General features: G+C 40.2%; 1 protein-coding gene across 5 annotated transcripts in view; it reads left to right on the forward strand.

Moving 5' to 3' along the window:
- rarab (retinoic acid receptor, alpha b) overlaps positions 1-13,284 on the forward strand; it is a 117,926-nt gene that overhangs the window by 73,610 nt on the left and 31,032 nt on the right. The window contains exons 1-2 of one of the 5 annotated variants that reach the window (XM_081363066.1): positions 6,718-7,040; positions 7,661-7,748. The exons of 3 other annotated variants lie outside the window; for them this stretch is intronic. Coding sequence is in view for 1 of the 2 variants with exons in the window: in XM_081363062.1 (XP_081219188.1) it covers positions 7,586-7,748 (163 nt within the window). In the remaining variant the exon portion in view is untranslated. Of the gene's footprint in view, positions 1-6,711; positions 7,749-13,284 lie in introns of those variants that run through there. One more of the 5 variants, XM_081363062.1, reaches the window with a different exon arrangement.

Raw genomic sequence — 13,284 nt, forward strand, 5'->3', positions numbered from 1 at the left:
GTCATGTTAGTTCCATTGTAACATTTGACAAACTGAGAAACATATTTTATGTATTGACTACCAAAATATTGAAATGTACCTATTTATTAACAGTTAAGAATGACTTATCTTAACCCAGAAACCAAGCACCTAAAAATTAGATGTCCACCTTCATAATATATAAAAATGTTTTCATGTAAGTTGATACAATATTCTTTTTTCTGACCATTAGAGCACTGTTAGATATATAAACTTATTATATATCTAATATATAGAAATAATTGTGATAAATAAACCATTCTTTAGAAAGCAGAATGAAACCATAATAATGTCAAATTCTATCCAATCCATCAACTTATTTTTTTTTTTATTATTGTACCTTGCCTAATAGTAATAACAATAATTAATTATTTAATAAATAAATAAATAAGTATTAGTTTTGTTGTTGTTGTGCTTGTTTATATATTTTATTTTACATGAATTTTTCTGGACCACCCAATAATATTTATTATAATAATACAGTATGTATGTATTTTTTATTTATGTTTACATATTTGTACACTTTTTCTCCCCCATGGATCACCTAATAATATATTTTTTTTTTCATCCTTGCACATTTTTACATTATTTTTTCTCTGTTTTCCACAGACCACTTAATATGTATTATTATAATTCTCTCTTTTTCCCCCATGTACACATTTTGACCCCAGTTTGAAAACCTAAAAGTTAACCAATAGCCAGCTATTTATGCATTGTTTTAGCAAACTCTCATTCAGTCTAGCTTCATTCTGGTGTGTAACAGCCTTTTTTCACAGTCCAGTTGAAAGTCCTGTTTGAAATACGTCACGTTACTGAATTAAAATGGGTTGCAAACAGCAATTCATGCTGACTTTTTTGCTTTATATCACTATGACATAAGTAGCATTTCTTGCAAGTGCATCAATTCCATGCCTTAATTTGATGTCCAAACAGCTCATTAACATTTTCTTCTCTGAACCTGTAATCTCTTTGTGGTTGTTCTGAAGCGCTCAGCCTCTGAATGCTCCGTGAGTTGCGGTCAACCCACCCGTTCGCGGCCCCCGTCTGCCCCTGTCTTCCAGTGCAAGTGCATGAGAGCGCTTGAGGAATGCTGTGTCTCTATTGTAATTGTATCAAGGGGTGGGGGAAAGATGGGTTAATTACCCTCTCAAAGTGGCCAGTGCACTTGGAGAAGAGGGTCAAACAAGTCATAATGGCGCATTTGCCAGGCCATTGTGAGGGTACTGTAGCAGAGCGACTAGCTCTTGTTCCTGCTTCAGACCGCTTTAGGGGGCTTTCGCTGATTAAAGGGGGGATTTGCGTCGGTTGCTTTCATGGGTCCTTGGCTAGGAGAATCGATATGTCAATAGGCTCAGTATCTATATGCAAAGCAGGGGTTTGGCCAGCACATTCAGGGCTTTTTGATATGCATGGGGCTTAGGCTTAAGCCACTGGCAGTAAAGACTGAGCATTATCACAGAGGCCGCTTGATGTTCTTATGTGTGGTGATATGGGGTCCTCCGTGGGGAGTGGGTCTGCTTTGATAAGATAGAGAGCTGGTGGCCTGGAAGGCTGGTTGTGGCTCTGTTCTGCTGTTCTGCGTGTGATGACTCAGAACTCCTTTAAACGGAAAAATCACTGGCTTTTGTTTTGGCCGCCCATCTATGTAATGTACCAGATTCTTCCTGCCCGGGGCCCATCATCACAGCGCAATCCCACTGGGTCCTTTGTGTGTTTTTTCTCCATGTGAAAGGGAGCCGGAATGAAAAATCAAGAGCGAGAGTGTCGGGGGTGAAGGTCTTTCCTCTAGGGGGTGTCAAGGTAATGGGTCTGTTTAGAGAGAAGCCCCCTATCTGTCTCCTGGCCTCTCAATATCTCCCTGTCATGATGGGAGTAGAGATGATGGGGCTTTCTTTCATGCCGTTACCATCCGCAGAAGATGGAGTAGTGCTGGGACACTGGTCGGGGTCAGCGGACCTCCCCCACCCTGTACTCGGCTCCACCTCGCTCTTAGCCTCTTTGAAATGGTGATGATGATGGGGTGACCCCCGCTGCCCCCGATGCGATACCCTCAATGAGACTTGGGTTTGGTAGATCATTCCACTGCCCCCACTTTTCCCTCCCCAGAGCTCCACAGCAACCGCTGCCCCGGTCTCGGCCGCATTTGTCATGTCCAGACCCTGCAAGCTGCACCTCTATGGGGCTTTTGTTCCCCAACCTGCTGGCTAAGCAGGGGATTTTAGATGGACCATTAACATTTGAACCAGCTCGGCACATTTCCCTATTGCACTCGATCTGCGCTGGGGCCATTACTGGTGAAAAGACTGAGAATTCTACATATAGGTCACTAAACATTGCAAAAGACCAACGATATCATGATAGGAGCTGTTAAATGTGAGGTTGTTAAGGAGACTATATACTGTAGAATGACCTGTTGATGATGATTATAATAATCATACTGTACTACAGGAAACAATTTTAATGTACACATAAATCATTTTTAGACAAATCGTACTCATGTCTTCCCTGCAAATGACCCAATACAAATAGCCATATGTGCCAGTGAGCTGTTCATCTGTTGTTTGAGTCAGTAGGGGTCAGTAGGTCAATGGGGTGTTATGATGCATAGCCAGGGGACAGGTGAAGTGGACTTGATCACTCATGCCGCACCTTAATTTAAGCAGATGTCAGAATAATATATCAAATTTGTTTAGAAGCAAATAGATGCATTAAAGGGATAGTTCACCCAAAAGTGACAATTAATTTCAACTGTTTTTGTTAATACACATAATCGAAGCCAAAGGGTCCAAAACATCAATAAACACATTTTGTATGGAAGCTTATTTATGCCACATAAGATTTTTTTTATATATTTGATAAATCATAATTATGACAATATTAAACTGAGATAATGAGTCATAATTATGAGATAAGTAAAACAAAATTAGACGAAAGGTCAAAATTCTGACATGAAAAGTCATAATTATTACATAAAAATTTGACATTGTATTTATCTCATTATTATGACAGTATCATAATTGTAACTATCTCATAGTTATGTCATAGTTTCTCATAATTTCAATTAATTTCGTTTATGACTTTTTGTCATAATTATGATATACCCAATTGGGGTGTAACAATATATACCGTAATACAAAAATCCAACAATATGTATCGTGGATAGTGACAATCTGTATTATGTATAGTTCGCCAAAAAATGAATAAATTCAAGTTTACAGAGTTTTAGTGTCAGTACTACATTAAACTACTATATATAATGTTGAATATAATGTATAATGGGTCCTGATAACGCCAAATGTCTTATGTTACCAGTAAAAAGTGGCCTACATTATTTTAAATTTACTGTATCTAGTCAGTGACAGAGTGCAAGCATATTCGTCTAAAATAATTCTGTATTTTCAGCTTCAGAATCATGAATATTTTTATTCTGGTGTCACCATTGTATTGGGTTGCCAGCACCAAGCCTATTGATTTACACCCCCAATGTAGTACCAAATTTAGCATTTTAATCAACAGTACATTTTTTGTTAACCTTTTACCATATGTCTTTGGATATCGCAGTAATATCGTATCGTGAGATCAGTATCGTGATATGTGTGGAATCGTGACATGAGGGTATCGTTAGATCCCTAATTCCCAAGCATTATTTTCTTTTCTTATGTGGTGGAAATGGGCTTTTATACATTGACTCTCAAGAAGAAAAAAGGCATACAGTTGAAATAATGTGAATTTTATTTTTGGGTGAATTATCACTTTTAAATCTTCCCCAAAAAATGATGAAAGGATTGGAGTGTGTTTAAAATGTATAATGTCTGTATGACTGTAAATCTATAATGATAATGTAAATGTCTCACATACTCACCCTCAAGTACACAAACCCACATTCAAACAAACAACTCACCATAAGGATAGTAATAGGCTGGATCTATTCTCATCACTTAATCCTTGACCTTGAGCCAAGAGTAATGAGACGGGACTGCTCAAGCAATCAGGATCATCAGCGGCCCTGCGGACCAGTCAGTAGCCTTCACCAGCTAACATTACACATCTGGCAGAGCGGTTCACGGTAGCTAATCTCCACCATATGTTTTACCACAGATGTAAGCATCAGCTGGCAAATAGTAACAGCAAAAACCTCTCAATGCATTTATATTGGGCCATAATTTACAAAGAGCTATGCTGTTTGATTATTAATGACTATATAAGGAATAACCCTCTCCAACTCGCTTGCAGGAAATTGCTTCAGCGAGGTTCACAGAAGAGTTAATAGTGTGCATGTCCGGAGATTACGATCAAGGTTATATCACTCAGATTAAGTGTACTGCCTATGTGATTGCATTTTATAGGAAAATGGTTCACTTTGTCATATGCATTTTTATATAGCTGGAGTTCAGAAGCTGTCACTGTTGAGAGTGTTGAATGTTATCATCTTTTGACCTTTGTTGGTGTTAATAGCATGTGACACATCCATACTGTGCTTACTATATAATGAGTTAGCACAGGTGCTCATTGTAACAGTATTGAATGATGGCCCCTCCTTATCAAACAGATTAAAGGCATTGTGAGTCAATGCAAACACCCATCTGTTCATCAGGGCAAGGCATTCTGGGTCATGTGACTGACCAATTTAAGACTATATGCTATAAGTATGCTAACACCTCCCAAATTCAGTTTGCATTGACATTGTGCTATATGTTCTCTTAAGGCAGGCATCCGCTCCTAACAACATATCATGCACCATTGATAAGAAGTCAAGCTTAATAGAATTTAAAGAAGCTTTTTTTATGCGTATTTAGAGGAAGTGAAGTGGGGGAGGTGGATTGAGGGTAATAAATAGCCTCACACTTTCAAGTTGCCAGCAGGTTTGCTCATGCATTTCCTCCTAAAGCCCCATAAAGTCTTTGAATTCCTAACAGCCGCCATACAACCCCCTCCTCCCCTGATATACTGCCCTTCTCGACTCCTGCAGTCTCAAGGTATTGCGAATCTCAGGTCATTTGCCTCCATTGATGATGACATATGCAGCTTATTACACTCTCTTGTTGTTTAGAAGAATCAAAGTTATGACTTCTTTTCTTTTGAAATGTCACACAATTCTGTTTACACAATCAGATGTCTAATATTGGTTTACAATTTAAATATAGTAGTATAGAACATATAGTAGTACTATTCAATGCTGTGCAATCCTGATAATGGAATATTTAGTAAAATCCCTGTTAAATTAGAGATGTAGAGTTAAATTTCAACTCGTCGCCTTTGTGTAAAGGTACGGTCATATTAGTGAAAATTTGCAGGCAAAAAATGTTCATGGTCTATTGCCAATATAGCGATGTATGAAGCAACGATCACACAGAGGCGCTCTGTTGGGCAATGTGGTGAATTCACACGACTAACTGAGCCCGATGCAACATCTGCATGGGTAAATCTTTCGCCCTCACGCGAAATTCCCAGTTGTGTGGATTCCTATTGAAATGACCATTCTGCCAGCGAAAACTCACTGAACAATAGTAAATGTGACTTTGCCTTAACAGTATTTACTGTGTGTGGATGTGTTATGTCTTGCGAGAAACATTTAAACTGCCACAAATGTAAAGCAGTTTTACTTAGAGCCAGTCACTTCCCCCCTTGACCGTTTCATAGACAGATTTATATGGGTCTGGTTGGATTAAAAGGACTGCCCATTAATAAACGTGTGTTTATTGAATGAGCGGCCTTTTGTGTGCAGGCTAATATTTTAGATGGTGAAAAATCAATACAGTACCTCTTACATGTCAAGGACAAAAATGCGAGGGCTGAAGCCGGAAAATAAGGGGAGGCTAATACGTCGTTTCACTGATGGATGGAGCCATCAGCGGATGGCAGCAACCTTGGTGCGTTGAGCTGACGGATGCTGTAGGGCTGGAGCCCGAGTGTTCATTGCCTTGTTATGAGGACTGCTCTCCAGACAGTGTCTATGGATTTTGTGGTGGGAAACTAGATAGTGTTGCAATGTGTTGTTTACCTCAGTTTGTATTGATAAAGCAGTCATGGGGTCAGTGAGTGTCTGTTTTTACAGAGACATCATGGTGGTTAACTGGAAGAGTAGTAGGTGATCAGTGCATATGCCTATTATTATTATTATTATTATTATTAAATATAATTTTAATAGACTGGTAAATAAATATTGAGATCAGCATGTTTATTTATTATACATTCACAATGGGCCATTATTGGTTTTTAACCATAAATCTTTAAACCATGAGCAAGATGTCACCATGATAAGCAGATTTTTCCTCATCTCTAAATTTTGAGAGTCTGTCTACCGTACTTTCTTTAAATGGCACAAATTGTAAACATGAACCTATTTACTAAAATATGTAGGCCTATCTGTTTGTCCATAAGTTGAACATTTTGTGTCGGTATGAAAACTTCTCTAAAATGATTTTATGATGAAACTAAGATACTTAATGTTAGAATTAATGTTTTAGTACAACTAAAATCCAGTTGTAGGCTAGTAATGTCCCAATTACTCCTGTCCTCTTTCTTATACTTTATAGGTTTGTTTTTATTTTTTAAGAAAAAGGCAGTCGAATAAATGTAAACCTGTGCATGTAAAAACTTTATAGTTCAGCTTGTTATCGACAGGTCCTCGTTTATTGATGGCACATTGATAAGACTGAGATTAGGTTTATAGGCAGCCAATGAGAGAGCGGTACAGACAGAGTGGGGGTTTATTGAGGCGGAGCTTATGCGCAGCTGCTGACACTCGTCAAGAATTGCTGTGTGGGATAGCCTGGAAAGTGCGTGAAGACTAGAGTTACCCTGTCGAAGATCGCTTTTGTTTTTCAGGGAGAAATTTACCAGAAGTATTCGAGGGCTTCGACACAAGATGCTAAAGACATTACTTTGAGTTCGCGTCTTTGCAGGGTCTGGAAACACTGGAGCAAGTTCTTCCCGTGTCTGACCAGGAGCCCTCCCTTCCAACGGGATTATTCACGAGACGGAGCCGCTCTCCCATCGATGCGGACGGCTGCTTGTTTACAGTAAATATGCGTCAATACGTCGGTCTGTTAACGTATATCATTTAGAAAACGAAACGTTTGTGACGGAGAGGGGTTTGTGAGCTTTTAGAAACAATCGCCCCGAACAGTTTTCGACCGTTTCCACGGGCTGCGCGCGAGATCCTGCTTCTAACGTTACTCATGTAGCAGTTTCACATCGATCATTGGGTCTCATACAGAGCCACAGTTTCAACAGCACGCTGTGTTGTAACAACTGGAGCAGGATTTTAAAATCTGAAGAATGTAGTTCATTCCCCGTGGACAGCGCGAGCTTCTGCTGAACTGTACATAAACATTGAAAAGAGCACCGTTTCTCTTCAAGTTTTATGCACGCTATGGTGCGCAATTGCATTTTTTCGTAGAGACGCTCCCATTTTATTGTTTTGATAAGAGGATTATTATTTGTGTGTGTGTATATATATATCTCCACCCAACATTTTCCAGTTGTATATACCGTTTCGAGTCTTTTGCTGCGAGTTTAAGAAGGAAACGTTCACTTTTGGAGAATATTTTGCTTGCATTTCACGATGTACGAGAGTGTGGACGTTGTTGGACTGACCCCTAGTCCGAACCCGTTTTTAAGCATGGATTACTACCACCAGAACCGAGGCTGTTTGATCCCGGATAAAGGCCTCGTGTCGGGAGTGTCCCGCGGATACAGGACCCCGCACTGGAGCGGCTCGAATCACTGTAGGTGGCATTTTGTTTTCTTTATCCTTAACAGTCTCTGATCTAACATTATGCGGACAATTTCATTCGGAGTTCCTCACTCGACTGCTGAATGTTTGGGGGGGGGGGGGGGGGGGGGTCACTGGGGCTCTCACAGGGGCAGCGACTACACGTCAGCTGATGAGTGGGGGTATTTTCCAGCATGTATACATGTAGGCCGTGTGTGGCAAATCTAGTGAGCTGACTACCTAGACAGCTGCTAATACACGTCAATATAACCTATTTTAGTGCCTGTTATGATAGAATCAGGAGGATCAATTTATTTCCAGCAAGTATTACCATGAAATGATCTATAGTGTAAGAGCTATGCAATGTTACATGTATGGGTTGTCATCGTGTACACAAGCATGACCATTATCTCAGGCCATGTAGTTTTTAGAACATCAACCCTTTCAGGCACCGAATTTCCATCAGATTTCAATTGATGTTGTAATGAATGAGTTACAAACTAATCAACGTGGGTTCAAATTCCTTAGACGTGGGAGGGTCAAAGGTCATTTTTGAGGCAGTTTCTTCCAGTGACCACTGCTCACTACATTGTGGCACAAGGTTACTTAGCTGGGGAAGATCTCAGAAGCATCATCAGCAGCTGTATGAAGCCACATTTGAATCAAAGCTACATGAATACCATCAGTTACTGTCTGCTTGTTTTCTTACTGTTTTTATTATTATTATTTATTTATTTATATAATAAGCTTGACGTTCTTAAAAAGGAAAGCATAATTTTTATTTGCGAAATGAAAGGTATGAAAAGATTAGGTGTTTTTCCCAGTATCCACTGTATTTAAAAGGATTAAGGACCTGATGATCTTTTTCTGTTTCGGATGTTGGTTCTTAAGTCCCAAATACTTGGGATCCCAAATACTTGGTATTTTATCTGATTTGAGATGTTATATTTTTAGTTTAAAGTCTTGTTGAATGTTAGCTGTTCTATATAATATTTCTGTTAAATGTTGAGAGCATAATGGAAAAAGAACGTCCTAGAAGGAATAGGGAACGCATGCAATATCACAGCTTGTAGCCACAAGAAATCTGTGATGTCTTCTTCTCACAGCGTATGGTATGTGTTTGCAACAGAAGCGTGACATTTCAGGGGACCAGAGTCTGTCTGGAAACATGGTCTCTAGTGATTGTTGGGGCATGTCAACAGTGCTAATCTTGTGTAAGCCTGTTTGAGGGATGATTTGTTCTGCAGCTCAGCATCCTTTTCTTACGGAGAACAGTCCTAGCAGCCAAAGTATTTATGGTTCTTGAAAAGGGCACGTAGAGCAAGACTCTCAACTTCAGAGGTTACGAGATCTAAATGAAGTCATACGAATAAGTGGCGTCCTTAGACCCTGTATAAACAACTCAAGCTATTTATTTATTTATTTGTATATAAGGGGCATGTTAGGATGGAATATACTGTCAAATGTTCCCCCTTTCCCCCCTGCAGACCTCATTGTGGGTTGTGCTTTGTTTTAAATCCAATATGATGTTTTATATTAGTCCAGATTTCTGCAGCAGTGACTTTCAGAGGTGGCACATATGATTGTGCTCTCTTGCTTAACCCATCATTGTTTCCACTTTGCAGAGTAAATCACAAAGAGCTAGAAAGACTCTTGAGAGCGATTGACTGAAGTGCAATGAATTGCATTGCTCTTCCAGATAATCCTCAGAATAATTAAAGTCAGACAGTAGCATTTTTGATGACCACATTCTTAGTCTCGCATCAGATCATGAGACTTTTAATAATAGATGTTTTCAGAGTGTTCCTTTAAGTGACACTTCAAGTGAAGTGTGCTTTAGTTGCATTTTTTTTGGTACTTGTGTTATCTTGCTTTTTTCTGAAGCGTGCCGTGTGATTTGGTTCTTAGTGGCCATCAAACATGAGCACCTTCACGGCCATCAGGAGCGGATTAAGCCCTCCACCTCCCTGACCTTCCAGGCCTTGGTACCTCGGCGCAGTGAGAGGCTCTGGCGCTCCGTGTCTCAGGGAGGCATCCATCACGGTGTGTTTGAAAAGCTTTCCATCATTCTGAAGGCTGCCTGGGACCCAGCAGAATGAAAGCAGGCGGTCGGATCTCTCTGCTGTTCCTCCCCCACTAAAAGACTGTTAACTTTCTATTCACAAGCGTCCTCGTGACATTCCAATGTATCTCTTTTGTTTTAGTGGAGAGCTTGATCTCTCGTGAACACGTTGTTGAAGAGCATGTGCATCTTGTTGCTGTATATCATCACAGTTTTATTATTTACAGCGTCACATTAGTCATGTTTTTGTCCAAATTGTAAATTTGACAATCAAAATATTGCAAAAACAGCTAGCGTTTTCATCACATGGTTAAAAGAACAAAATATCACTTCTGAGGACATTGATACTAAATATAAATGGAAGTTATATGCCACTGGGCAGACCACTGTGGCTCTTTTACTAAAAGTGATACATTTACCAAAACACTCTGATAAACATTGCTTGCGAATAATTGGAGACAAATTACTTCATTCAAGGAGAGGCACATTGTTATACCGATCTGAGATGTAATGGTAGCCGATCATTTTCATGACAGACTTTCATGGCTCTGGCATTTCAGAACAAACAGATACACATCAAGTTACATTTTTAATAACACAATTTGGAAATGAATAATATATCTTTGTGTCCATCCAGCACTTTTTTCCCCATATCCCAAAATTCGCATTAGGGATGCATGATATTTTGTAATCATTAACTATATAATTTAAATCAGTTGTGGTTGTTCTTTTCATTGGTATCGGTTGATGCTTGTTTGCTTTTTTTTACATTCAGATTGCCTCTGCAAGATCGAAATTGAAATTAATATCCATTTTTATACTGTACTTACATACTGTACTTTATAATGTTGTGACAGCTAAATTCACCTGTAGCACTTAAAACGTTCGTCTGTGATATTTGTCTTACTTTTATGTAGTTTGTTTTAAACAAACGTTTTTAATTTCAGTCATAACATGAAAATAATTATTGGCATATCAGTGCATCCATAATTTGCATAAAAATGTCAATGCCAGCCAGTAAAGCATTCATGTTTTTTTTTTTATCAGTGGCTTGATGAGCCTCACATGGAGCTGCGGTGTGGAAGCCCTAACTAAGGAAACGCATGTGGCGTTTTATTGTTTCCCATGAACAGTGCTGTGCCGGTGGGAGCAATTGCCCGGCCCGGTTGCAGCTGGGAGGGGATGGAGAGTGGAAAAAAGGGATTCCTGCAGAATGAGGGGAGAATTAGAGGAGTTTGAGAGGGAAAGAGTAACTGCCCTGGTCCGTCGGTTAACCGAGGCTTACTTAGGACTGGGGTTTGCCTGAACTCCAGACAGCGTGGCAGGCCTGCTGCTGAGCACAGACCGGGAGAGCTGCTAGTTTGCATTTTGCCAGTGGCCCTTGTTGGCAAGAGCTGTGCTTGTGTTGCTGTGGTTTTGGCTGGCTGACCGAGTGTTTATTTCTTTTAGCCTTAAATACAGAGTAGGACTTGCAATAGATACTAGACCTGCTGGCACTCTGGCAGCACACATCCAGGCAGAGAAGCAACTCGCACACCCCACATCTGTGCCATGTGGACTGGGGGAGGCTAAGGCATACGCAAATGTGACCAGCTGGTGGTGTACCATGAATGGTTGTGGCCTGGACTCTGGATAGCACAGTTAAAATGCCTAAACTGTTAAGTTCCTAAAACAATGACTAGAAAAGAGGACCCAAATGAAAGCATAGTGCTTCAAAGCCCAATAGTCATGTAACATTGATTTGTGCATGCTATAGTTTAGAGATGCCCAATATATTGGAATAAGATTTGATATGCAATGAAACTTGACATATTCTGGATCCTTCATCTCTTAGTTTCACTCCATTTCAAGATTTATTCTCAGTGATGAAGTGGTAAGTGTATCATTAATGACTGATGTGATCTGTATTAGTTTAGTGCCAAAGAATGACCCATGACAGGTTAATAGTCAAATGTGTAGGCTATGTTGTGGGTATACTGCACTCTAAACATCACCCATCTGGTGTCTTGAAGTTTCAGATCAGAGAGACGATTTTTACCCAAAGGCTGAACATTAGCAGAGCTGCTCTTTAATCATGGAGGAGAGAACAGTGAGGTTTGTACCTGCACAAGGCCATAGGGCAGGATTTTGCAACACATGGCGCCCTTCCAAATCAGATGTGCAGCCCTCCAGCTGTAATGGCTGTTGCTTGCTTTAAAGTGCCGCCATGTGCTGTAACCCACAAGCGCTTTTCATACATTAGATCTCTTCTCATGTGCTATCAGGTTATGCTGCATTTCTTTATGGCGGTAGAATCTGAGAGCAAACCTGCACATGAGAAGGTCACTGAGGGCAAGGTTAACTAGTTTTTTGATTCCCATGTTTTTGGTTTAAATCAGTACTCTGAATGTTTGGAAGTCCACTCTTCTTCTGGTTTCTTTCTTGCTCTCTTTTTGTAGACTCGGCGCAGTTTAAGGAAGCAGTGCTGGAGTGGGCCGCTCTATTTATGTAGCGCTAAGGCGGAATTGAAGGACGCCGTGCCCAAACATATTGACAGATTTTGGGCTGAGGCTAAAGCTGCATAAGCCATGCTGCCCGTGCTTCAGATGCTCTTTGACTTGAGCGATTATATTGATTTCAGATGGATGACCACATCTGTTTTACTTCCAAACACACCAGCAACAGTCCAAAATGAGTTTGGAAACTCTATTTTAGCAGTATTGCGTATCTCACAGCAGCATTTGATAATATGTGTGGAAGTAAGTGAGATAAAGTCTTTCTTTCTTTCTTTTTTTTTTAAGTTGTAGGAGATGAATGTCGTCCAGCTGTGCATGATCTGTCTCAAAAGACTGCGCTTGACCCATTGTGATGTTTCCTGATGGCCAGTGACATCAAGTGAATTCCTGAGGGCTGGATTTCGGCGCAGAAAAAAAGAATTTGTCGAAGAGGGACTTAAAAACTCAGACAGGAGGGGGGGGGTAGAGGGCGTCTTTTATATTGCACGCCGTAAAATGTCAAGCAAAAGAGGGCAGAAAGAGAAACCAAGACGAGCTATAAACACAGGCAATAAAAATAAGGGAGGCCTGGGGGCTAAAACCTGCTCTGGCAAAGGGGCCCGTTGAGAAAGGGGTTGGGCAGTGCCTCACAGGGACCATTGGGCTGGGGAAGGTTAAAGGGAACGAAATTAGCATGTCTGTAATGTCCAGCAGATTATTTATTTTTTGTCTAGTCCTGAATGTCCCAGATGGCCTTTCACTTTTTGCTTAGTTTCACATAACAGCATGATTAATGCCTCGGAATTTTGTTTTATGGATCACGTCTCAACTTTCCTTACATGACGGCGACATGAAATAATGGCTTTATTTAGTAGCTTCATTCTTTCATCTATTTTTTTCCCCCTGGTGAGATCTCAAAGAGTCAGAAGAGTATTAAACATAGTCGTGGCTGAAATATTCCTCAAGCGAGGATGCGAAATGGACCACTTTGTCCTGCGGAGCTTGCTTTTTCT

Source organism: Scardinius erythrophthalmus (assembly GCF_964197995.2).
Source record: "Scardinius erythrophthalmus genome assembly, chromosome: 1".
NCBI classification, from domain to species: Eukaryota; Metazoa; Chordata; class Actinopteri; order Cypriniformes; family Leuciscidae; genus Scardinius; species Scardinius erythrophthalmus.